Below are 25,532 nucleotides of genomic sequence, written 5' to 3'. Positions count from 1 at the left end.
CCCACCTATGAACATGGTGACCGTGATATAGGCAAAACCCGCTGTGGACTGTTCATGCCTACAAAATCACCGCGCCAGATGATTAAAGTCGTTCCATCAAGGGTGCAGAAAACTAAAATGGCATGCCCATCTTTATTATTATCATTCATTTCACGTGCACATAAATGGATGGCTTTGATCATCTGATCATAATGATTTTGAAATCATGGTCAATCAATTCGACACCTACCGACAATGTGTGAGCAATCAAAGGTGGGGTCTACTTGGAATTTGAAACGGAACAAGGTAAGAAAAATATACATCTAATCATAGCTCCTATTTCAGTCTATGTTGCCCATTCCCACCATACCCACTTGGAATGGAGCCCAAGACAAACATAACCATTCAATCGTCCATCGACGGTACATCTAGAAAGAAAAAAAAATGTTAAGGGTCCAACTCAACTAGCCAGGTCAGATAGTGGGATGCACCAATAAGCCCAGATCCAATACAGAGCTGTGTACGTTGACAATGTGCATCTACGCTTGTTTTTAAGTGCGTCTAAGTGACGGTGGTGCTACACATATTGCATTTAGATGAACTTAAACATACTAACAAACTGTATTTAGACACACCTTGACACATTTAAATGCACTTAAGATGCGCCCAAACACACATAACTGCACTAAGATGCATGTTTGTACCCTAAAAAGCTCTGTATTGGACCAGCCTCTGGTCTGATTCAATCGGTGCAATTTTTTGGCTGTGGTCTGCAATTTGGACACATTTGAATTGTCACACTTAAATGGCACACGTGACAATCGGTGGATGGCTTGGCACCATCCAATAAATGGACCTTAACAAACAACAAAGTCCCAAAACACCTTGGAAATGCATGGAAAGCAAATACATCAATATAAAGTTACAGGTACACATGAATCAGCAGCATTACATGACTGGGTGAAGTAAGAGAGTAGAGCGCAGCTACAGGTGCACTGACACAAAGAAGAACAAAAAAGACAAGCTTAATTAATAATATAAAACCATGAGGTTTGCCTAATGTTACAGTAACCAACAACACAACATTAATTAAAAAGCAGAGGCCAGGGCCAGGAATCTTGGTTTATAGGATTAAAACTGCCTCTGCAAAGAAGAAAACCCAATCCTATCATGTAAGGGGTAGTCTTCACTAAACTTACCATTGTTTCTATCGGCCAACTGATTCAGTCTTCATTTGCCTAATAACCATAGTTGGTGCCGTAGACTGAACCGTAGCCTCCACCTGCATGGCCCACATGCCCACCCGCATGGCCGGCAGGTCCAGCATTAGAGGGGGGAGAAGCATACACAGAGCTGTGCGTCTGATAAGAATTGTATCCTGGATCGGCAGAGCCCATTGGATTCTGTGAGCCTCCAGCAGCATCAGCCATGAAATTCTGCAGCAAATAACAAATACAAGCTTCTTTATCAGCTAACAGTACACGAGAAAAAGAAAAAAGATGCGGACCTGATTGCCTTATTAAAGAGCAGTATCAGCAGCCAAAAATACACATGGCATCCTGGGATAAAACCTCCAAAGAAAAAGCCTTGAAAATTTCACAATGAAGAGGGATAGGAAGTGGGAATGGTTGGCAGCGAGAAGGCATTAAGTAGGAATCATCATCATAGCCTTGTCACAGCAGCTTTATGAATTATATTTCACCGTCTACTCCAATAGAAAAAATGATTGGCAAAATAGGAGTCCTACAGTGGGACCCCGAATAGCTGGGGCAGAGCAATAACAACAACAAGGATGGTGATGATGACAATGATGACGGGACAGGGCAGTCTTCTACTTTCAATCCCCCCCCCACCCAAGCACCAAGAATCAGGAGAGAGATTCCATCACACAAAGTTTCCCCTACTGACACCTTTAGGTAAGGTTTAAGTGACATCATTCAGCTTCTCCGCCAAAATGGGTAAAAATACACGGACTTCATCAAAAGGACGAAATCAATCTGCCGTGGTTCTGACTTTTGATGAATGCCATGAAACTATTCCCTGACTGCCACTGGGACTTGCATCATGAAATGCATTTATTTGTTGAAGAACAAGTGATGAGGACACCGCAGTTTACAGAAACGATTCCTTGTCGACATGCATTAAGGGCACCAGAAATCGACACAATGAGCGAAACTAGTTTTTAGTTATCACTATTGTTGGGCCCACGCGGACAGTGTGGCGGGATATATTTATTGTTATGGTTGTGGATCAAACAACGCGTTTGTATGACCGAATCGGGGAGTTGAAACATGAAAACCAGCGGCCTACCCAAATCAATTACATAGAGAAGACGAGCCAAGTCACTTGATCTGACAGCGACGATAGTATACATGCAAAGCGCAAGAATCAGGGTAGGATTAGCAGGGATTACAGTGTCTCTATACACAGGTGACTATATGATAAGTGACTACCACACTAACACACAACCTCTTAAGCTCTCAAAGGCTTGCCCTAGACCCGCATAACCACACCAGACAGAGACAATCCTCGATTTAGAATCCCTCTGCCAGCATACGCACTTATCCTCTTATCGAGTTCAAATAACAAATCCTATCACAAACGTTCTTCGAAGTTTTTCAAAAATAATAAATTATTTACATATATAGTTTTATGAAAACAGTTTGCAAGTCATCATTCCACAAAACTAGACAATGTCGCAGTGGATAAATCTCAAAGTGCATAATCATGGTCCTAGGAACCTAGTGTCACTACCAAGGGGTCTTTCCCATGTGACTATGCAATTCAAAATTGACCAGGTCGCTTTCCTAACAGTATGTCCTAGGCCAAATCAATCATGATCATCATGTTGTACGCTAAAGTAGCGGCACTCAATCTCATCCTCCTATATGCAATCTCATCCTCCTATATGCAAATGTGGGGTCACTCACTAGACCAGCCTGCTCACACAATGCACTGACAAGTTTGGATCAATCACCATTAGATAAATTGGTCCTAGAGTGGAGTCCAACTCAAAACTCCGAGCACGTGGTCACTCATCCACGCCGCAAAGTAGACATTAACAGGCATATGACAGGCCTACAATGCACATGTCCCATCTAAAGCTTGTGAGTCCTCACTTCTCACCTAGCAACTCCTAACCTCAAAAGGCCCCGCCTAAAGCGTATGAGTGCTGGCTAAACAACTCATAACCTGGTTCTATACACGCCACGACATCATCAAGAAACTGAGGTCACCCCTAAAGTACATGGGTGTTGGCTTATTAACTCCTAACCCACTACCACTATGAATGTCATTAGACTCCCAAAGTCTCATCTCTAGTTACTCAAAGCTATTCACTTTGTGGTGGCACAAGCTAATGAACACTAACACATACAAAATATAACTGAACGTGCACAGTGTATATGAAAAGCAATTTTAGTAATGATAGAATTAGAAACAAGGAATTAGTTAACACTGATGACTAAAAAGTTACACAACTCGATCACTTCTGAAATCTTGGGTCAATAATCCACTAAAGTAGAGAGATTGAAATGCTTGTTGCCCGTGGATTCAAGCGGGGTGGAAGAAATGGAGATGTGCCTCTAGAGTTTTATATCGCAGTGTATCACTCAAATTGAAAAAGCAATTATATAGGATCGCTATAAGACCAGCCATGCTTTGTAGGACAATATTGGGTAGCTAAGGAACAACATGTTCATAGGATGAAGGTAGCTGAAATGAGGATGTCGAGATGCATAAGTGACGAAACAAGGATAAAATTAGAAATGAATGCATTAAAGGGAACTTTTTTTTACACACCCACACCCACACACATACCACAATGGGTACTCAACCCAATGATCTCTGTGTTGAAACTCTTGTAAGTCTACCACTGAGCATGAGTAGAGACCCAATAGGTAATAAGATGTGGGAAAGCAGACTAGGATGGTTCAGTCATTGTAACGGAGGCCAAGAATTTTTCCGTTTAGGAGTGAGTTGTACAAGTTGAAGGCTCCAAACGGGAAAGGGGAAGGTCCAAAAGGACGTGGAGTCAACGTAGTAAGAAAAGACTTGATGACCAATGGTCTAACTTAAGTTATGGCCCTCGATAGAGTGGAACAGAGTAACAAGATTCATGTAGCTGATCCCAATTAATTGGGATAAGGCTTAGATGATGTTGATGTTCTTATTAGTTATTTTTGGGATTTCACCACATAAATATTAGAAATATATAATTACCTATAATATTTTAATATTTTATAATATTTTTATTATAATATTTTAATATATCATTACTAGTTATTTCCGGGATTTCACCATGTAAATATAAAATTCATTTTAAAATTTTAAAATATTATTGCACACCAGCAAACCAGGCTTCTAGAAAGCACTAGAACCACTGCTAATTTGTTTCCAACACCAATACACATCAAGTGTCCAAGTTGCATTAATTGAAGGCAGAGAAAAAAGAGATCACCCAAGATTTGCAACATTCGATTAGAACTATTACAATCAGTCACACACTGTATCACTATCACATGATTTACTTGCATTATTGAAAACCGAGAAAAATCAAGCAGATGATGGACTCAAGGAGAAGATAGAAGGAACAATGCTTGCCTGTATCAATTGCTGAGCAGTTTGGACTTGTGTGGCAGTTCCATTTATCTCAACAGTCATTTCGCTCGGCGCACCCCTCGATTCTTGTATTGTAATGGTTGCACCACTGGCACGACGAATATAGCTAATACTTGCACCAGCTGTGCCAATTACAGCATCAGCATATGATAGCGGAATTTGCATATGCTGAGTCATCTGTACATGAAAAACCAGCTTAAATATAATGCAATGGAGATTCAGAGAATTTAGAAACTATTGACCTTCTAATCTATCTACAGAAAGAAATGGATGAAATTGACAACATAACAGCCATTTTTTAATGTTTTGCTAAACATGCACACTGCCTCTCCAATTGCACCTCCAAATGTACTGTGGTTCATGTGAAAAATCCCAGCAATCACCAAGTGGACCCCACCATGTACATGACCTGGTCCAAATTTCAGGCAGGTCCACCATCAAGTCTGCCACTTATGTTCATTAATTGTGGACCGCTGGCAAATTCCTTTAATCTGTTCCTTGCTTTTGCCCACTTAACAAGTTGACCAGCTTGACTTTTGGTTCAGGCCATCTACACACAGATGAGCCAATCTGATGAGTAGATCGGATGTTCCAAACACGTGCAGGTTCACATGTGCGGCCACACAGAGGTGCATCATGCATGTGGGATTATAAAAGCTCTCTCTCTCTCTCTCTCTCTCTCTCTCTCTCTGACAAATACAACATAAAAATGCATCAAAACAGAAACTACCTGAGTAATGATTGGTTGCGGCAGTTGTGCGCTTGTCGGGGTATGAACCCCCATGGGTGGCACGTCTCTTCCAAATGGAGGAAAACCCTGTCGAGGCTGTCTGTCTGGAGGAGGAAGGTCAGGTGGTGGGTAATAATTATCATGTTGCCGTGGAGGCATGAATTGAGGATTACCCCCAAAACCAGAACCACCAGAATTTGGAAAACCGGGAGGATGGCCCCATGAAGGATGATGCATGTTCTGCTCCATTTGCGGATTTGGTGGCGTTGACATCTGCATAAAAAAATCTGATAAATTTTGATGTAATAGTTTAGCGAATAAGTTTGTTGGTTGTAAAGTAATAGGATCCATTGTAGAGAAATGGACTTACGTGCATTTCAAATAGAGGAAGTACGCTGCGATCAACTAAGAACTTCCTCAAATGCGATGCAATGAGTTCAACCGCTTTATGCACATCAGTGGGCTCCCCTTGTATCTCGACAACTCTGTCATCTTGCAGGGCAATTACTGGTAGATCTTCTGCAGAGATTTCAAAACCAGAGAGGGGGTTGGGGTGGGAGGGAAGAACATGTCATCTGACTGCATGCAACAATATATCATATTGCCAAAAAACTAAAAACAGAAAAGCAAGACTTAGGTCCTTTTCCTTTTCATCTCCTGATAAATAGCTTCCAGTTCTACATTCGACAGTCATGGGGTTGTGCCCAAGAAGCCAATGTCTATACTTTTTAGACTTTACTTATTAATGATACATTCATTCATTAGCCTCGTTAATGTGTGTAACATAATCATATCATGTAAATGGGTTAAAGAGAGGGATACCTCTAGTTGTCCTTGGGAACTTCAGATTTGACACAATGGCTGCTAGCCAAGCGAGAGTTGTGGGCCATGGATCTCAGCACCCTGTTGATTTGTTTAAACTGAGCTTGATGAACATCCAATGGTTAAAATTTGTTTTCTATACCTTAGGCCTGCATGGGTTGTTGGCTAAAGATGGTGGTCATGATGAGTGGAGGGATGTGGTCAATTTGCATACATGGTTAAGGCAGGATCATGGGCTTTTGATGCAGCAAGCTATACCAAAGTCAACCCTAATTCCTCCTTATAAATATATTTGATCCTATGAGGGATAATGATGGGGACATCTCGCGCACATGTACGCCCCCCCTACGCACGTACACAAGGAGGAGGGCCCCACCATCGATCTGGATCGATGATGACGTCCAAGGAGGGCCTCGTAGTTAGAGGGCTGCGTTTTAGTTTGTTAGAGTAGACCAGATAGTCATGTGAATCCCACCATGAGTTCTCATGATCGTGGCCCACTATTCTAATTGATCTAGTACTTTGGGTTTTGCTTATTATTATTATTAGGAGTATCATAGACGGTTTAGATTGCTTTGATTAGTTGTTATTTTTTATTACTTCGTCATCAAGTAATAGGTTGCGCACATGGCGCGAGTTTTGGAGTATAGGGTTTTATTATAAATAGGCACCCCTTGTAGTCTTTTTTCTTCATTGAAGATTAATAAAATTTATGCGTTTTTTTGCTCCTCTAAATTTCTAAGTTGTGGGGATTCAATTGGGTGTGAAACCCTCCCTTCCTTGACGGGCTGACTACCGTTGTGCGAAACTACACCTATCCCGATTCGCCCCCACCTTCTACCATCCATATTTCTCCTCCTACAATCATTTACGCTTTAAATCCATCCTCTATTGCAGCAGTTTTTCTCTCTATAACAGATTTCTAGAATCTGGCCCGGCAAGAGGGCTGAAACTTCGGCGGAGCACCACACACAAACTGTGCATCGGATCAAGCTGGAATTTAGGGTTTTGGAGTCCACCCCTGGCCGACCAGACTTAAGGAGTCGCCTTCCAGATTCGTGGCCCCCACGCACGTGCGGACAAGCCCCTACGCATGTGCGTCAGGTCTGGTTCGTTGTCCGCGCGCGTAGACTGTCGTTAGGTCGAGTTTTTCCCCTCTTTCATTCCTCTCTTGTTTACTTTCCATAACCCTAACCCTAGATTGCATTAATTCCAATTTATTTGTCCCTTTTTCCTAACCCTAGAGCTCTTCGAATTGAAACCTGTGAATCCCTTGGATTGGGGACATATTTCTGTGCATGTGTGGATGAGTTTACTTCCCTTTGAGTATTGTTTGGTCCATAATTTTTATTGATCTAGCCCTAACATGTGTAGGCCTGGACCCGCATAGATTCCCCTTGATTGAATGTTTGAACTTTTGTGTAGGATATGAAATTTTGTGTAATTGTTTCTGAACTAGCGTGCTCTAAAGCCTGAAAATCTTGCATGTCATATTTGAATTTCATGTCCTACATCAGATAAGAGAGCCTTAGACATCCCAAGGCCCCTTGGGTATCACCTATATATATATATATATATATATATATATATATAGAGAGAGAGAGAGAGAGAGAGAGAGAGAGAGAGAGAGATCCTTTTTCTTCCTCCTTCCACATCGCATTTTCCAAGTGTGGGGTCCAACTTGGATGGTTCACCTACATCTCCTTGAACCTACCCTGGGGCTGACAGGTGGCTCATCTAGGATAGATCTGGGAAAGACCTAGCTTGAAGGATCAACATCAACATCCTTTGGTTATATTCCGATGTGTACTAATACACATACTAAGGAATTCCACTTTAATCACTTTGGTCATTACTTGGAGCATCTATGTTCCTTGGGTGAAGGTGGCAGCATGGGTGATATGGCTTGGGGGTGCTATTTGACCATATAAAATCTCAAGGTATGGTGACATGGCTAATTCAGCATATAGTAATTTTATTTATTATAAGATTAATTTACTAATCTAGCTGAGAGATCGGTCTGAAGGCTTCTCATTCTCAATTCAATAATTCTTAGGTGTGGTGTCCCATCCTATGCCCTAAGCAAGGCGAAATCATATGGGTAATGTTTGGCGCCACGGAGCACCCTCGAAGGTGGCTCCTTTTGTGTGGTTCGCTAGAAGAAAAAGGGTGCTCACCATTGATAATCTGCAAAAGAGGGCGATGGTATTGCCAAACGTTTGCCTTCTTTTCTTGAAAGACAAGGAATTGGTGGAGCGTATTTTCATCCATTGTCCTTTTGCCAAGGGGCTGTAGGATGGCATTCTCTCAGTTTAGAAGGTTCTGTGGGTTATGCCGAAGTCTATGGAGGGGCTCTTTCTTTTGTGGCACGAAGGGGGTCCTCCATCCAAAGCCAGGTCAAAAATGGTAGCTTGCCCAGCTAGCAGTTCTCTGGTCTCTTTGGGGAGAAAGGAATAGCAGGTGCTTCAAAAACACTAGCAGATCTATAGTCGATATTGTTAGGAAGGACTTTTTGTTAATCATGGAGTGGGATTCCTGAACCTTTCGAATGTCTGGCTTGTCCAATTTTGTTTTAGCCTTGTTTTTGACCGTTGTTCCTAACCTTTCAGCTTCTTGAATAAAATTATTATTTCTAAAAAATATAATAAATTTTAAATTTAAATATAAATATTTGGGCATGTGTGATCTTGATGGATTTAAAGGATTATAATATTGGCAGGAATGGACGTTACAGCCTCACCTTTTTTTTTTTGAAAAATATGTATCAGACCCTTAACGGGCCATTACTGATCCTTTTTTTCCCCTAACGGCTGTTATGACCCCGTAACACGTAACAGTTCCCACAATTACCCGTTACATAATGGATATGGGATACCATGGTGCTGATACCTTTGCCAAGAAACAAGAGATTACAAATTTTCCTTCTCCTGGACACTGATTATCTGATGAGAAACAGATTTTATAGCATTGCAGATGAAGAGGTCACAAACTGGGCCTCACGCCATCACACAAATGGGCAGCACCACAGCAGTATGAAGCAAAACCTAGAGAAGGCCGACAGTAAGCAGGCAGGTCTTTAATGAGCTCTTGGCTAAAATTACTTTGAGGTGTTAAGATAATGGTTACCTTGTCAATCTCACTCTCAGCATCTGTAACTAGCAGACTCATGATGCTTCCTGATTGTAGTCAAGGCTTTAAACCGACGGCATCGGGTTGTAGTAGCATACATTTCTCACCCAGAATTTTTTATGGATAACTAAACTTCTTTTAAACAAGAAAAGGAGTTCCATTAAAGAACAGTTCCAAATCAAAGCAAGAGACACTTGGGCCAGCTCTCCAGGTGGTGCTTCTGGGGAAATGGAAATTGGGGCAGCTGCTCTAACCACATGTCGCTTAGTAACTCAACTGGAGTTACTGCAGCATGGTACAAGTGACCAATGTTGGGCCCCATTGGCATCAAGGGTTCAGATAAACAGAAGTTTGAGCTTATTTGATAGATGGGTGAGCTAATGGGGATGACTTGTAAGGTTTTGGTACCATGGGGATTTGCTAGATTCTGTTTGTCAGATATTTTATGTCCTTCATGAGAAAAATGAGGCAGACTTCCTCACTAACAAAGGTCTCTCTGTTGGCCTTTAGTATTCAGGAATAGCTTCCCGACTTCTAACTGTAAGGTTCTGTCGTTTACTTTCCCTTCTTATCTGTAATTCTATGGATTTGTTACTTCTAACCAAAATTTGAAAAGAAAAGTGAAAATCATTATTCTAAAGGGGAAAATAAATTCAAGCAAATGATTTTGTGACAGGGAAATGTCAGAACAAAGGCTAACAAAAAAATACACCCAAAAGGGATAAGAAAGGATGTTCTAGTCTTCTAGCCAAGAAGCTTGAACTCAAGCAGAATCTAATAAAACAAGCATCCACTGTAGATTAGGTGTAGCGAGGTATGATAAACATGCACATAGCCACTGTAATTTGATACAAGCATGTCAATCCATAATTCCATACCATCCAATCATGTGCCCCACTATAGATAAGATGTGCAACTCAGGTAGGTTGGGTCAGGTTAAGGTTCAACCCAATCCCAGACTGACCTCAAGACGACCCAACCTGCAACTTGAACCAAACTCCAACCCAAGTTGTCCAACCTAAAGTCCTCTACTCTCAACCCAACCCAACCCGACCAACCTGATCCAACCCAAATACCTGTGATGATTCTGAACCAAGGTGTACCGTAATGGTAACAAAGGGCATCTCCACCATTACCATTACACAGGGTGTAATGCTCTCTCTCTCTCTCTCTCTCTCTCTCTCTCTAACCCAAAATATTGAGAAGATTCCAAATATGTAATTCTTTTATGGTTTTGAACATGTTTATGATGGTGTAACGGTCCACTCTGTGGTGAGAATGCTGTCTTGGCCTGTCTAATGATTTTATTATTTGACAGGCTCAGATTCACCCCAAATTTGGCCAAAAATTCATGCAAGATATGGAACTCATCCTAGAAATACACATCCCTAAGCATTTGCAAAATTCCTCCATGCAATTTTAAGAAAATAAATAAAATTAAATTCAGATAAATAGATTTGCTGATTTAGGGGACCATTCGAATGCCCTCAAATCGGCCCAAAATTCATTCAATCTATGGCCCTCATCCCACTAATGCATATAATTAAGGATTTGACATCATTCCCCGTAAATAATAATAATAATTTTTAATTGAAATTGAAGTCGGATGAATAATGTAGCTGATTTAGGGGACCATTTGAATGCTTCCAAATTCATGTAAATGAAATCTCTTGGAAGCAGATATCGCGGAGCAAATGGATATCGGAAGGTGATAAAAACACAAAATTTTTCCCCAACATAGCCAGCGTGCATGCTAGAGCCAACAGGATCAAAGCCTTAGTGGTCAATAGTGTTCGTACAAAGAATCAACAAGACATCACTGAAGAAGCTATTGGATACTTCAGCAACCTCCTGCAGAAAGAAGGCTGGCTCAGGCCGAAGTTGGACCATCTTCAGTTCGACCAAATCTCAGAAGAAGAAGCAAAGTTTCTTGAATCTCAATTCACGACTGCTGAAGTAAAGGAGGCAGTGAAATCTATGGAAGGAGATAAAGCTCTAGGTCCAAATGGGTTTCCAATAATTTTTTTACGAACTTTCTGGGAAGTTTTAGAGGGAGATGTTATGGCATTTATCAGTGAATTCCATGACAGGAGTCAACTGTCAAAGGAGCTGGGAGCAGCCTTTATAGCCTTGATTCCAAAATCTCCGGGTGCAGAGACATTGAAAAACTTCAGACCGATCAGCCTATTGGGGTGCCCGTACAAGATCTTGGCAAAAGTCCTAGCGTCTCGGTTGAGGGGTGATGGGAAAGATCATCTTAGACAATCAAAGTGCCTTCATCCCGGGAAGATAGATAATCGATAGCGCTTTGATTGCCTTCAAATGTCTGGATTCAATTCATAAATCTGGGTCCAAAAGCCTCTTATGCAAATTAGATTTAGAGAAGGCCTACGACCATCTTGATTGGGACTTCCTTCAGTACATGCTGCAACTCGAATAGATTTGCAAATATCATGTGTGTATAATAGCTATTTTCATGAATAAGCATCACCATACTCATCCAGCATGTAAGTTATTTGCTCTAAAAAAATTAACTGAAGATTACCTGGTCCAAGAACACGGACAACACAATTAGAAGCATCTTGGATAGATTTAATGGATGCTCCCTGTCTTCCAATCAGGCTTCCAGCTTGTGAAGCGGCCACTAGCAATCGTGTTGAAACAGAACTGCCTGGTGGAGCATGACCAGAATCGTTATCTAAACCATCAACCGTGCGCTTATGAACCCTCAGCAGACCATCGACAGCAGGAGGCGTAGAAGCTTCCTGTTCTTCCTTTGCCGAAATCATCACCTTTTAAAAGAATGATAAACAGCATAATCAGTGTCCAATCCTAAATGAAGACAAAATCTTCACAAGGAACAAAATCCAGTTTGACTGTTGAGTTTCTTCAATGCATATATACACAAACCAACTGTCAAGAAGCACTCGTTCAATTGAGAGAGTACGAATGAAATAAGCATTATATGATTAAAAGCACGTGAAAGCGTAGTTCTAGTCCCGGAACCTATCAATTTTTAAGTAAATTCAAATCTCTGGGCGGCAAATTTTGCTAAATGGCGACTCACAGACAGCATAACCAGCAAAATTGCATACATTATAACTTATAATCAAAGATGGTTGCATACAGATCAAAGATCTAAAAACTGCAACAAGTAACAACCTAAGAACATTAAGAAGTAACAAATGTCGATTTAATGTTTGCCTGAATGGTTTGAATCTCATAAAAAATAATTTTTGAAGCCAAAAAATTATACAATATTCTTTTTTTATGCATATTAATCTCTACAAAAAAAAAAAAAAAAAGAAAAGAAAAAGAAAAAGATAAGATAAGATAAGAAGAAAGTACCAGTAAGAAATATTTTTAACAGAAATTTCTAACTAAAGACCATACTAAAGAGAAGATGACATAAGCAGCACAAGCAGGGAGTAAGAGAGACCCCTGAGAATACAACCAATTTGTCAACAAAACACTACACCTACAAGAACAGGGCAAAAGTGCCAAGTAAATTGATGGGACAGTCAAACCCAGTGATTATTCATTTGTTGCCCAATTGATGTACATGATCAAGAAGAATTGCATGTGGTACTGTCGGATGATGATCTGGGTCGTTATGGTTTTCCGCCATGTATGAATCAATTGAGTATCTAAGTGATTGAATATCTACTTTCTTTATTTCACCTGGTATCAGCAAAGAGTCAAACTAATGTCGGGGCAGAGATACCATGAAGAAGCTCGATTAACACCTTCTCTCGCTAAAAGGCCAGCAACATCTTTCGCCTCAAGATTTACATGTTTGATCCACCTTCGTATTGAGTTTTGGAAAGAAACTATCTACCTTGCTAGGTAAAGCAAGGTCTCTTCTCTCATAATGGCACGCAAAAGATGCCACTGCAATGGATTCCTCTTCACAGCCAAAGAGATCATGATCTCTATAATGAATGTCAAAAGCCATATAAACACGACTCCAGCCTCATCTGAATCCTTCACACCTACCTGGAGAAAGCATATACACCACTCTTATCACATCTAAAGAGTCCTCCAAAACCAATAGACCGGATCGGTAGCTGTTGTTGTGGTCCATGTCTGTCTTTGTCTCGCTATAGTTCATTTGGAAGGAATGTAATGATTGCATTTTGAAGGTATCGTCATCGAAGGAGCAGCAGCTGGTCGGCCGATGGGATGCCTCGCCATCAAGGTACATTCAAAGCTAATTTTGATGGTTGCCTCATTGCGAATTCCAAGCCCGCAGGAGGAGGTGATTTAGTACGAGACTGGAATGGGTTCCGTTCGGGCAAGTTTTACAGTTCAATAGGGATTGCTGACTCTAACAAAGCTGTAGCCATTGCACGCTCCTCCATGTGATCATGTTGGTGACCAACCTTAATCTCCTTCCAGCTATTACAAAAGGAGACTCCTAAATTATTATTGGATGGGATACAGGTGGTGCTCACCCATGGAGGCTTGCAGATATCTCATTGAGAGAAGCTCGAGACATTTACCAGCTGATCTCCTTTGTTTCCTTCCCTAGAGAGGCTAACTCGGAGGCAGACTCCCTTCTAAGCAGGGCATTGATTCGTTGGTATGATTATTATTGATTGGCGATAACAACATCTTCCGGAGTGGTTGGGTGTGGGGTGGGATTGTATTCTTTTTGCTTTTTTGGCTATTAGAGGGGTGCCTCTGGTTGTTTTCAGCTCCCTTGCTGTATCATCCTTTTTTTTTTTGGAATAAAGTTTCATCCTCATCCAAAAGAGGAAAAAAGATTATCATCAATATTCGATGAAATGGTGCCTCTAGGTGGAGAAATCCAAATTATAGCTGCAATTTCACCAAAAATTACCGATTTTCAAACTAACTTGAAACTGATAAACTTAAAGCCCAGAAGCCGCAATGAAAAACAGTTTGGCAAGACAAATTCCATTTATTTTGAAATGACTGACACTTCATCTACATATTTGATTATTTCTTTCAATCCTGGTAGAGTTTTCTTATTAGTTCCTATAATCACGATGCACCTAACCAAAATTATGAGTAGAATTGTTGATAATGTTTAAGTAGGTTGAAGTTGTAAGTATTTGCACAACCATTATAGAACCAAAGGTACATTTTCAACCAATAACAGCTTTCAAACATTAAAACTATAGTCCAAGTACATTCTGCAATTCAACTTTGATAAAATTGAAAATTAGTTTTTTGTATAAAACATGTTCTTTAGTATGTCTTGTTTATATAGCCATGCCACCACCAAAACATCACCTGTCATAGCTTTTCTCATCTTTCATACCCATTACTCATAGGTCACACACCATTGTAAAATAGTGTCAAATACCAGTACCGAACACACAGGCCAACAGAGGAATTGAGAAAAATAAGAGCTTCATAGGTATGATTCATTTTTCTTTCTTTCTTTCTTTCTTTCTTTCTTTTGAGGTATCTTAATAGTATTTTATCCATGTAATTGCTTAATCTGTGGAATTGAATTTTTTACTAATAACTCATTTTAACTTTACATGTACAGATGCAAATGTTTCTGTTTTTTAGCTAATTAAGAGGGAAGATTTTTTTGGAGTTTGACGATGTGTCAAGTATATCAGTCGACCAAGTTCTGAAGTTACCAGATAGAAAACGATGCTTGTTGGTACAGACGTTCATCCAAAATGTCTGAGAGTGCTCAGTCAGATCAACTTTTTTTAGAACTGATCACTGCAATCTGGACTTTTGGTCTTCTATTTTGGAGTCACTTCGATAACTGATTTGTAGCCTTAGGTTCGCAGAAAGAACCTGCACACACTCATTTTGGTTATTGTAATGAAAGGCATTCTGTTTTGAATATTATATGGTTTGTTTGAGGTAATGTTCTCTTTCATTCGTTTTTAGAGTTGTGGCAGGCATCTATTTATCTTCTTTAAGGGTTCCAAATTAACATGACAATTATGTGAGACCACGGAAACACTGAATAATTATTTTTTAAAAAAAGAAGAAAAAAGAAGAAGAAAAGAACAGCAAATAAAGACCTTAAAAAGCATACTTATACATTTAGAAAAAAAAAAATGAGTGGCATGCATTTTGCATTAGATTCCATCCACCAGGGTAATCCAACAACCAGAGCTTACAAGCCAAATAACATAAAAAGAAAAAAGAACAGAAAATAATAAATAAAAGCAAATAAATGGTGTCATGTGGCTTTTTAAATATCATCATGCTACCAAAAAAAAAAAAAAACCAAAAGAAAAACAATGATGCAACTGAACTATATGTTATTCTGTGAGCTATTACAAAAATACAAAAGCTGATTTTGTTGCATCAATTAGAAATGCTTGGGTGCAAATTGAATCTGGCATCACAACACACAGCACCTTTCTTCTTCTAAACTTGGAAAGTAGGAAGTTCGGATATTTATTAACAGTAACCTCCCTTACAAACCATAAACTACAAGATGTTCTCAGTGCATTGGAAGTTGTAGTGGCTGCAGAAATAATTCAAAATTTGATAAACATCTGATGGATAGTCCACAAAGCGATCATTCAAGGAGGCTTTGCAGAAAGGACAAACCCAAATAAGTGTGGTAGTATTATTCACCAACTGCTCCTCACAAAACCACTAGCTACTTGTTCAAGAAAGAAATAAAGAGCTTTGTAAGTCCAAATGCATGTTTGCATGCAGTGACACTTGCCAAAATAGCACTTGTGCTGTGTGGGACAACCAAGCCATGCATCAAATGGTCCTTACATTGTCGATAACTGGCTCAGGACAACATGACATCAGGAGGATCATGCATGTACAAAAAACAATGGGTAGCATAAAAGAATTGCCAACAGTTCAAACTCAACAGATATCGTGGCCCACCTGATGGGTGGATCAGCCTGAACATTGGGCCAAGTCTTCAATACAGTGGGTCCCATTTGAAAGATGTGCCGGATATGCCAGATGCATGCACGTAAACATGTGTGGCTGTGTTTAGAGGTGCATGGGGACTGAGAAGAGGTGTCCATGGACTCAGCATAACTCCAGAAAATAAAAAAAGGAATAATAACGCAGCAAACAAAAAAACTTACAGCTCTTTCTGGTGTGCCTGGAGGACCATCAAGAATCTTAATGCGAGCTCTGGACTCTTCACACATTTTTTTAATGAACTCGCCTTTGCGGCCAATGATGCCACCAACCTTTTGAGCAGGCACTAATATTCTAAAAACAGACTCCCCAGGCCATCCAGGCCACCGCTTTTCCCCAGCTCCAACAGAATCATCGTCGTGTCCTCGTTTTTGCTGTGGGTGCGAGTTCCCAACATTTTCTGTAGGGGCAGCCATAATAGGTTGCACTGCACGATGGGAAAGAAGTTGAAATAGAAAGCCAAATTGTCAAACAGCACATACATTGAAAATATTATGCAATCTAATCAGTATCAGGACCCCAGCCAATCTATGAGGTTCTGAGTGCAAGTAAATATAAAAGAGATCTGGCACCAAACACGAATTCCTATGCAGAGCAAGGAGCAAAAAAGAAAAAGAAGAGGAAAAGAAGAAGAACAACAACAACAACAAGAAGCTGTTTTCAATATGGATTTACAAAAGAAAACAAAGAATATCAAACTTAACAAGGTTTAACAGTGTTTAATAAATGATTCGAAGTCAACCTAGATACAAGACAGGAGCCACAGGCCAACCATGACAGCAGAATCAACATAGGACAACATAAACTCGTGGATGTAAATCTGGAGGAATGTACCAGATAGTACCCACAGACCAACCATTATCATTGTTATCTAAGCCTAATCCCCACTAATTGGGTTCAGCTACAAGAATCCTATTCTGCCATTCCACTCTATCCACAACCATACCCTAATTAAACAGTAGATCATCAAGTCTTTTCTTACTACCCTGTCCAGGACCATACCCCAGTTAAACAGTAGACCATCAAGTCTTTTCTTACTACCTCCACCCACCATTCGTTTGGGCCTTGCCCTTTTAAAGCCTTTGACTACAACCAACTCACTTCCAACCGGCGTAGTTCTTGGTCCCTGCTGTACATGATGAGACCATCTAAGTCTTGTTTCCCTCATCTAACTACATATTGGTTCAACTCCTAACTCAAAGGCATTCAGTGTTTTGATATTAGTACTGATAGATGTATCGCACCCTTGGGATATGGAAACATATTGGGTATCACATGGGAAATATTAGACGTATCAAAATTGGTGTTTTCAATATTGGGTATCACATGGGAAATATTAGATGTATCACAATTAGTGTTTTTAATATTGACGATATCAGCTGATATATCCAATGATATATCGCGATATGAAACCCTAAGGTAGTATATGAAATTCTTCATATTGCAATGTATCACATAATATTGTAGATATTGCAAAATATTGTGAGGTATCATGACCAGTCCCTTTTATAAAATTCTCGATATCGATCGATATCGCACGAAAACGTGGAAAAAGTCCAAGACTTCTTCAGAAAATTCGGAAAAAAAAAAAAACATTTTGAATCTCCTTTTCTTAATTCCTCTCCACTTATAACTAGATCTATTGTGGGTTTCGACCCTTCCTCTTGAATCCCGAATCAAGATCCAAGTTAATTTGGGGCCATTTCCGATCTCGCGAGCATTTTCGAGTTTCAATCCTTTTTTTTTTTACTATAAAATTATATGAAATAAGTGTTAAATGGTTAAAAATCCATAATTCTTCATGTTATGCATGAAAAATCATGGATTTGGAGCTTTGATTTCGGGATTTGGGGAGGTGGGCCAATTTGCAAACAATTGGGGAAAAATCAATACTTCCCCGATTTCTCCAAATCAGTTGCAAGCTTACCGTCCAAACAAAAAATCAAACATGGATGTAACTTGATTTGGTGATTTTTTATAATTTGGGGTTTTTCGAAGTTTTTTTTATTTTTTGGAAGACACGGTGTCCCCACCTCTTTTTGAAGTGAGACTAATCCCTATGGATACACGCAATCACCCACAACCACGTGTATCGGGTAAAGCCAAGGAGGGGAATCGAACCCTCACCTGTAGGGAGTAAACCTATGGTGAAGACCATTCGCCCAAACCTTGATTAAAAATAATATATATTAAAAAAATCAAAATTTCACTTTGATTGCTATCATTTGGCCCCCATTTAAGAGTATTCAAGAATTGGTGAAATCATAATCACATACACTCTAGTTTTGGGATTTTGGGGAAGATCAATAGATTTGCAGAAATCTGGGAAAAAATCGATATTTCCCTAATGTTTTCCAAATTGGTTGCAATCTTAGTGTCCAAACATGTATGTAACGTAATTTAGTGATTCAAGTAAATTTTTTTTTTTTAAAGATGAGATTATATTAAAAAGTAATTTGGGATTGTTTTCGGAATTTTTTTTTTTTCAAAATTCCACTTCGATCAACGATCAATTGGCCCCCATTTCAAAGAGTTTTTTCAAAATTACACTCCTAATATGTGCAAATTTGTGGGTCTAATCCGCAAACAAACACGTATTCACAGGTATATTTCTATTTTTCTACTTTTTCTATCACTTTTGAATGTATGCTTGTGTTTCCATACATATCTTCTTATATTTGTAAATTATATGAATTAACTTTGATTATACTTGCATTAGTTTAGTTAGACAGTGCATAGATTAGGACTCTATAAAAAGGAAACCTATTATGTGCACTTGTTTTTTATGATGTTTTGATTTTTAAGCGTGTATTGATGTCTTTCTTAACAATCCCTAAAGTTTCATTGAAAAATTCAACCAATTTCCAAATGCTTCCCAACAACAACGATACATTACGTGATGTAACCAATATATCCCATGTGATAACTGATATGTATCCATATTCCAAGGTTGCAATAAATTATGAGATAACTAAACGGAAAAAAAAATAGATAAGATTAATGATTACTTTGCAGAATCCATTGTTTTCTTCGACATCCAAATGGGAAAAAACATAAATATAAGAAAACGTTTTCTTTTCTCACAAATTCCATCATCTAGAAGGCCCTTGCCTATTTTATTTGGTGGAATCCTGATGTCCACCATGAAAATGAAACCGATTTCCTCAAATGTGATTTTTTTTTTTTTAAGACGTGATAATAAAATTTTAATGGAGGTGAAGCCTCACGAGAAATCTAAATGCAGTGTTTTCCACCATTTGTAAAAACAAAAACATCAGAGGAAATAAATTTACACAACTTTCCTAAAAAACAATCATTTGCATTTCCTAAAAAACTGTTATGTGGAATATCCATGGTTATGAGAGGCAACTTTTGTGCTTTGATCGTTAACCTTTCGATATTTCCATGGAAATCATGTATATATGCTAAAACAAATAACTTGTTTAGGATTCTTTTACACATATGTATCTCATATGTGACATTTTTCCTTTCCACATCTACCTTTTGGATTCCACCAATCCAAACATGCCCATAAAAATCCAAATTCCATGGAAAATGGCATACATAAGAAGTGAAAAACTACATTTCCACAAAAACCTTGTCCTTTATAATGATTTCAACCTTCCCAACAACCTCTAACTTTCCTTTAAGGCACTCAAGGGATCAACATCCAATGCCAAAGCACTTCTTTCACCATAGTGGATCTTTGTACTTGCTTTTCATTCTTTCCCCTTGTTTGGGATTTTATAGGTTCGTATCTATAGGGAGTCATTCTGATTTCCTTTAGGCCATGTTTGGATAAAAGGAATCCACTGGAGAAAACGTCAGAAACCATTGATGTGGCATTTTCTATTATTTGGATTGTAAAGAAAATTGTGGATTCCACAAAATAATCATTAGCCTTATGCATAATGTTAGTTCTCTTGCGCAACATACAAGATGACTATTTTTAATGAACATAGGATTTCCGCTTAAGAACCTTAACAAACAGACCCCTAAAAATGAAATCCATTTTTCAACAGTGCCAATGGAAATAATCATTGGATACACGTTTTTCATTTGCACACCATGGCTTTCGACAATCCAAACATGGCCTCAACAAATTTATCATAGGATTTGAACTATCCACATTTTCCTTACACGGTCATTGCCTTCCAATTCAAGTTGACTGGCCCCATCTATTAAGCCTTTCCAATCAAGAATTATTCCATTATGTCTAATTATCGAATCCATTTTTTAAGGGTAATAACCAACGCATTATTGTATATTGTTATTGATTGATCTGTTGAATCATTGGCGTGCTTCCATATCTAAGGCAACAAAATGCCCTTGTATAAATTCTAAAGTCTAATCCTTAAGTTGAAAGTGATGGAACATGAAGTTCCTGTTTATAATTCGAGTGCAAGAACTCTTCATGAAGTTCTTATTTAGTTCTTACATATAATTCGAGGGCAAGAACTTTTCTCTGTTCCCTCCAACTTCTTCCAACTCCTCATCTTCATCTCTTTTATTCATTTGCAGATCTCTTGGGGCTGCGTCTAACACAAAAGTGCAAGCCCTTACGAGCTAATTGCCACAAGCTTCACCTTCTTTTTATTTGGCATCTCCTTTTCATAGCATTTATCCGCCTTTATCAACCAATCAAGGAAGTATTCCAGCGGTAGGCCTATGTAGAACTCGAGCATCTCAGCTTTTACACCATAAATGTGGTCATGATCCTCAAAGTCCAATTACCTCTTCTACCATGGGGAGGATCAAATGGAACACCATTGGAATTAATATCGTCGGGTTCCACAACCCCAAGACTTTCTTGCACACAAGGAATCTCTCGTTGATGTTATCCTAATCCATCCAACTTCTCTTAAACAAAACATTCCAATAGGCCATGGCGAGGCCCCCAAAACTTGGTCAGGCCCAAGCTTGAAATTCAGAGCCAGTGTTCAGGCCGAGCCAGGTCAGGACCAATGGTGAGTTGACTGGCCTGGCAGACTGTTAGCCTATTATTTTTATTACTAATTGTAAGTTGTAACTACATGTTGTTAATTACATCTTAGCACCTAAGTGCAATTAGGTATATTTTTTTAAATCAACATGGGAAATGGGCAACCAGCAACTACCCAACAATTTTCAACCATATTCTCGATAGTTTACATCAAAAATAGATTTCCAATTCGATCAAGTCTCTCATTATAAACAATGGCACCTTTCTCGTCGACATGTTTGCACACGCTCCAAAATGGAACATGTGTAACAGATTTGAGCCTTCCATCAGGTTTGAAATAGTCTGTTTATCATTTGCCTAAAAAATCAGACCATTTCACTTCTTCAGTGCCCCACAGGATTTATTGTCTCCATCCTTTTTTTTGTTATAGACTATCATATTTGTAAAGGTAACACTACCAGGGATCAAACCTTGGACCACTCACACACACTACAGTGTCTCCACCAGTTCATGTAACGAGCGGACAGTGTATCAAGCAATTTTAATCATCAGTATGACTTTGAAATGGATGGTATGAACTAAAATATCGAGCGGTCCCATTTAGAAGGGAGAAATCAGATAGTTATCCATAGTAGGACCATTGAAGCAATCTATTTTTGGGTTTGCAACCTATCTACAGAAGACCCCACATTTTGGAAGGTAAACATGAGTCAATATATGATGTTGTACAATTTAAGGGTGCATGTGCATCAACCATCGTACTCTGCCAAGTATCCAACTCCCTATCAGCAAAAATAGTTTACTCGTCTTCTACATGCTTCCTCTCCCTATTAACAAGCCGTTACTCTTCCTCTGAATTAAAATTCTCTACGACTTCTCTTCGATACTCATCTTCTAGCTATCTTCCACTTCTCTCGTCACTTTCTAATCAAGCGCACATCATTCCACCATGGCAAAGGTATGCTCCTCCCTCTTCTTTTTCTTTCAATCTTTTTCTTCTTAAGAGGTGGGCCCTACCACAAAGTCACGCCAGTCGATTCCAGTCAATTTGAAAAGGAAGAAGAAGAACTCATGCCAGATAGCAATGATCTGACAAGTTTCATTAATCAAAAGTCAGTATTGTCTATTCAATTTGATTTGTAGAATATGACTCAATTAGGGCCAGGTCCTAACAGGAATAAGTCTAGGAAAAGCAAGAAATGGAAAATGGAAAGGAAGAAGAAGAAGAATCAATAAGTGGTTGCTCACCAAGCTTGAAAACAACAAAATTTATAATTTAATCATTATTTAATATGTTTACAGTTTTAAAGAAACAACTTTTTTTGTTCGAAAGAGAAAGCATTATACTCAGTCCACTAGATTGAAAAGGTCCTGTGCAAATAACAGCCATCGTGCTATTATATAACAGCTTTCTTTAATAATATAAAAAACCATTATTCACATAGGCATTACTTGCCACATAACATGACGCAGTCTGTTACCGTTAATTATAATGGACATTATAACCGTTCTTTTGTCCAAGGGTTCTAATCCCATTGAAAGACCAACCATGGGTATCAGTCAGACATCCCATTCCAATAACTAAAATCAAGAATAGGAGTTATTTGATACTCCAGCTGCTTATCAGCATATGATACTTGATTTACAACAATCAGAAACTGTATACAAGACATACATTTATTGATTGGATTGTCCATGTATCCCTATGCAACCTTTTGTTCTTGACTGGATGGTTACATTCATTTGACTGGTGTGATTTTTTCTTGGTGGTTCATTAATTGCGGGTTGAACTTGAAGGAAAGGTTCAAATCAATTGATTGGATTGTCCATGTGTCCCTATGCAACCTTTTGTTCTTGAAACAATTGATCTTGTCTCATTTTACATGCCTTTTACACAGCCCTATCTGAGTGGGGCCCACCATGTCAATAATCTGGATCAAGGAGCCATGAATTCTAGTTGTATCATCTGACTATGTAATCTAGCACTCTTGTACAATGCTTCTCCTCTTTTGAATCCGTGGGCACATTTTTATGACCCATGTGATGATTGGTTTAGCCTAATAATCGTTTTAAATATTCATCTAGATGAGCTTAACAAAATAGCATATTTTGTGCCAAGATTTCTTCTGTGATTATAACATTTTGGAATGATTTCCTACTTCAAACTCTGCTTAGTGTGAATATATAGCCTCTTACATGTAACTAACTTACAAGTTATCCAAACACAAACAACCAACTTACCTATAAGTGACTTGCGGCTTACATCCAAACAAGATAACCTGTAATTCACAACTTAAAGAACTTACAGACACCCAAACAGGACCTTAAGTATCGAAGTTTTTCTCAGTCAATAAAAGAGAACAAAACTACTCATCTTTTTTTTTTGTTTGAATATCAACAACTGATCATTTTATAAAAACAAAATGTCTCAGCAGGCGTTAAATGGCCGTCATGATAGTAACAGACACTCTACATTGCTACTATTAATTGAAACTTACATTGAAGTATTATCAATAAAAAACTTTAGTTTGAAGTATTATTAATTAAAAATTAAAAATTAAATAATAATTAAACTAAAATCACAAACTGACTTCAACGGCAATGGCAATAGGCATCGCTGACCCACCCCTCATTTTATTTTCCGTTTTTCGTTTCTAATTAGACAATGAGCCATTACGATTACAAGACAGTGATGCCTGCCGGAAAAGCCGTAATGCTGTTTCTCGAACCTTGCTGCCGATCAAACCCTAAAAATCGAGCCACCAAAACCAAAACAAAAAACAAAACAAAACAAACAATTCTCCAACAGTCCACACAAGTAATGATATTTCTGCAGATTTCAAGAAGAAAACGAGAACAAAAATACATTAAATGCCAGCAATCACATGAAAATTCGAAATAAAAACGAAGAGAGTGAAGGAAATGGAATGAAACCCTAGAACTGAAATAAGAGATTCTGGAGAATCAGCTCCAAACCCTAGAAACGGATATAGAAGGAAATTCCAAAGCAGAAAAAGGGTAAAGAGGAAAAAACGGGGATAAGAAGAGATGGTTTGGCTATCTCAACTTACAGGTCTGAGATGGAGAGGTTCGTCGAGAAGGACGGACGGCTGGTTCCGCGCGAGCGCGAGAGGGAGAGCTCCCGGTGACGTTTTGTAGTATCTTTGGACAAATTACGGAAAAGCCATTAATGTACAATGAATCATATGGTGCTGATACATCGGACAAGGAAATACTTTCCTGATGCAGTTTTTGTAAATGTATGGCTCATGGATCAGTGATACAGACCGTTAATCTGAAATAGATCATAATGGATGGGTGTTTCCCGAAACAGTCGCCAGATCGGTTTATTTTAACCCTTGGATTAGAGTCCAATGAATGGACGGTTAATCTATGTACATGAAAACGGTCCAGTAAACAGCTGTAGATAGGATAGATAAGTTCATCCAATCTGAAACCATTTTGTTTTTCTATCCATCCATTTCGGTGTCCATTAAATAGACGGTGTGGATTGACGAAAATTGGTCCTCAGTTGTAGAAAAGGAGATGCAAATAGATGCATGCGGACCATATAGTTCGTGGTAACGTAAACACCCGTGATGGAAGGACGTCATGGTAATAGCTTAGTCAGTAGCAACTGTCAGGAGTATGTATGTACACAGTACACTTGGGAATGTATGTGATACGCGACTCGCGTCTCTACGGTATACGTGGGTTATCATTTCTGACAAGTGGGGTCCATGTTTCGGCGATCCAGACCGTGCTCTCTTGGGGCGCGGCTTCACTGAATCCGGGGTGGAATCCCTGATTGTGGGGCCCACCGTGATGCATGTGCCTTACATCCACGCCGTCCATCCGTTTTGCAAATTCATTTTAGGGCATATCCCAAAATGAAGCAGATCCAAATCTCAAGTGGGCTATAATAAACGAAACAGTGGTAATGGACCGTGAAAAACTTATCATGGGTTACAAAAGTTTCAAATCAAGTTGATATTTGTGTGGTTTACTCATCCGGTTTTTTGTGATCTTATCAACTGGTTGGATGGCAAATAAACATCCCAATGGTGCCATAAAACATAAAATTTTTAACGGTGATAATTCAATCACGACTATTTCTTGTGATGTGGTGGGCCTAAGATTTGAATCTGCTACCTAACCATGCCTTATAATCTTTCGTTTTAGAGACCGTGCCTTAAAATGAGCTGTCAAAATAGAATAATCGTGTATGTAATGCAAATACATCAAAATAGGTTCCCGCATTTAGGGATCCACCACTTCAGTAGATTCAATGATTTCAGCTATCCACCCAAACCGCACGCATTCTTTGGGGCCATCTTCCATGGTGCATCTACCAAAACTCATATTTAGGGCAGGCTGTTCAATATAAGGTCCATAAGTAGAGTTGCACACGAGTTG

At 39.0% G+C, this 25,532-nt stretch overlaps 1 protein-coding gene across 4 annotated transcripts; it reads right to left on the bottom strand.

Moving 5' to 3' along the window:
• Positions 1-871: 871 nt before the first annotated feature.
• LOC131226642 (flowering locus K homology domain-like) lies at positions 872-24,370 on the bottom strand. Of its 4 annotated transcripts, XM_058222229.1 has the most exons (8): positions 24,188-24,328; positions 16,339-16,601; positions 11,826-12,072; positions 5,700-5,848; positions 5,330-5,602; positions 4,582-4,776; positions 1,179-1,415; positions 872-974 (listed from the first exon to the last, which is right to left on the bottom strand). In XM_058222229.1, exons 2-7 carry the CDS (start codon positions 16,588-16,590, stop codon positions 1,218-1,220), a joined length of 1,314 nt encoding a protein of 437 aa, XP_058078212.1. In that variant the 5' UTR covers positions 16,591-16,601; positions 24,188-24,328; the 3' UTR covers positions 872-974; positions 1,179-1,217. The 4 variants fall into 4 exon arrangements, with proteins under 4 accessions (XP_058078212.1, XP_058078214.1, XP_058078211.1 ...); XM_058222231.1 differs by having other exon boundaries at positions 872-1,415; positions 24,188-24,370; XM_058222228.1 differs by having other exon boundaries at positions 872-1,415; positions 24,051-24,188.
• Positions 24,371-25,532: the final 1,162 nt, after the last annotated feature.

The sequence above is a fragment of the Magnolia sinica genome, chromosome 15 (assembly GCF_029962835.1).
Source record: "Magnolia sinica isolate HGM2019 chromosome 15, MsV1, whole genome shotgun sequence".
Taxonomy (NCBI): domain Eukaryota; kingdom Viridiplantae; phylum Streptophyta; class Magnoliopsida; order Magnoliales; family Magnoliaceae; genus Magnolia; species Magnolia sinica.
This window is presented reverse-complemented; position numbering and strand designations above follow the sequence as displayed.

Excerpts from the sequence above, each read along its gene's own strand:
- LOC131226642 (XM_058222231.1), bottom strand. The coding sequence starts at position 16,590 with ATGGCTGCCCCTACAGAAAATGTTGGGAACTCGCACCCACAGCAAAAA. Across the intron at positions 5,849-11,825 it reads TGTCCGTGTTCTTGGACCAG|AAGATCTACCAGTAATTGCC; the intron begins GTAATCTTCAGT and ends AAATCTCTGCAG. Across the intron at positions 5,603-5,699 it reads TTCCTCTATTTGAAATGCAC|ATGTCAACGCCACCAAATCC; the intron begins GTAAGTCCATTT and ends TTTTTTATGCAG.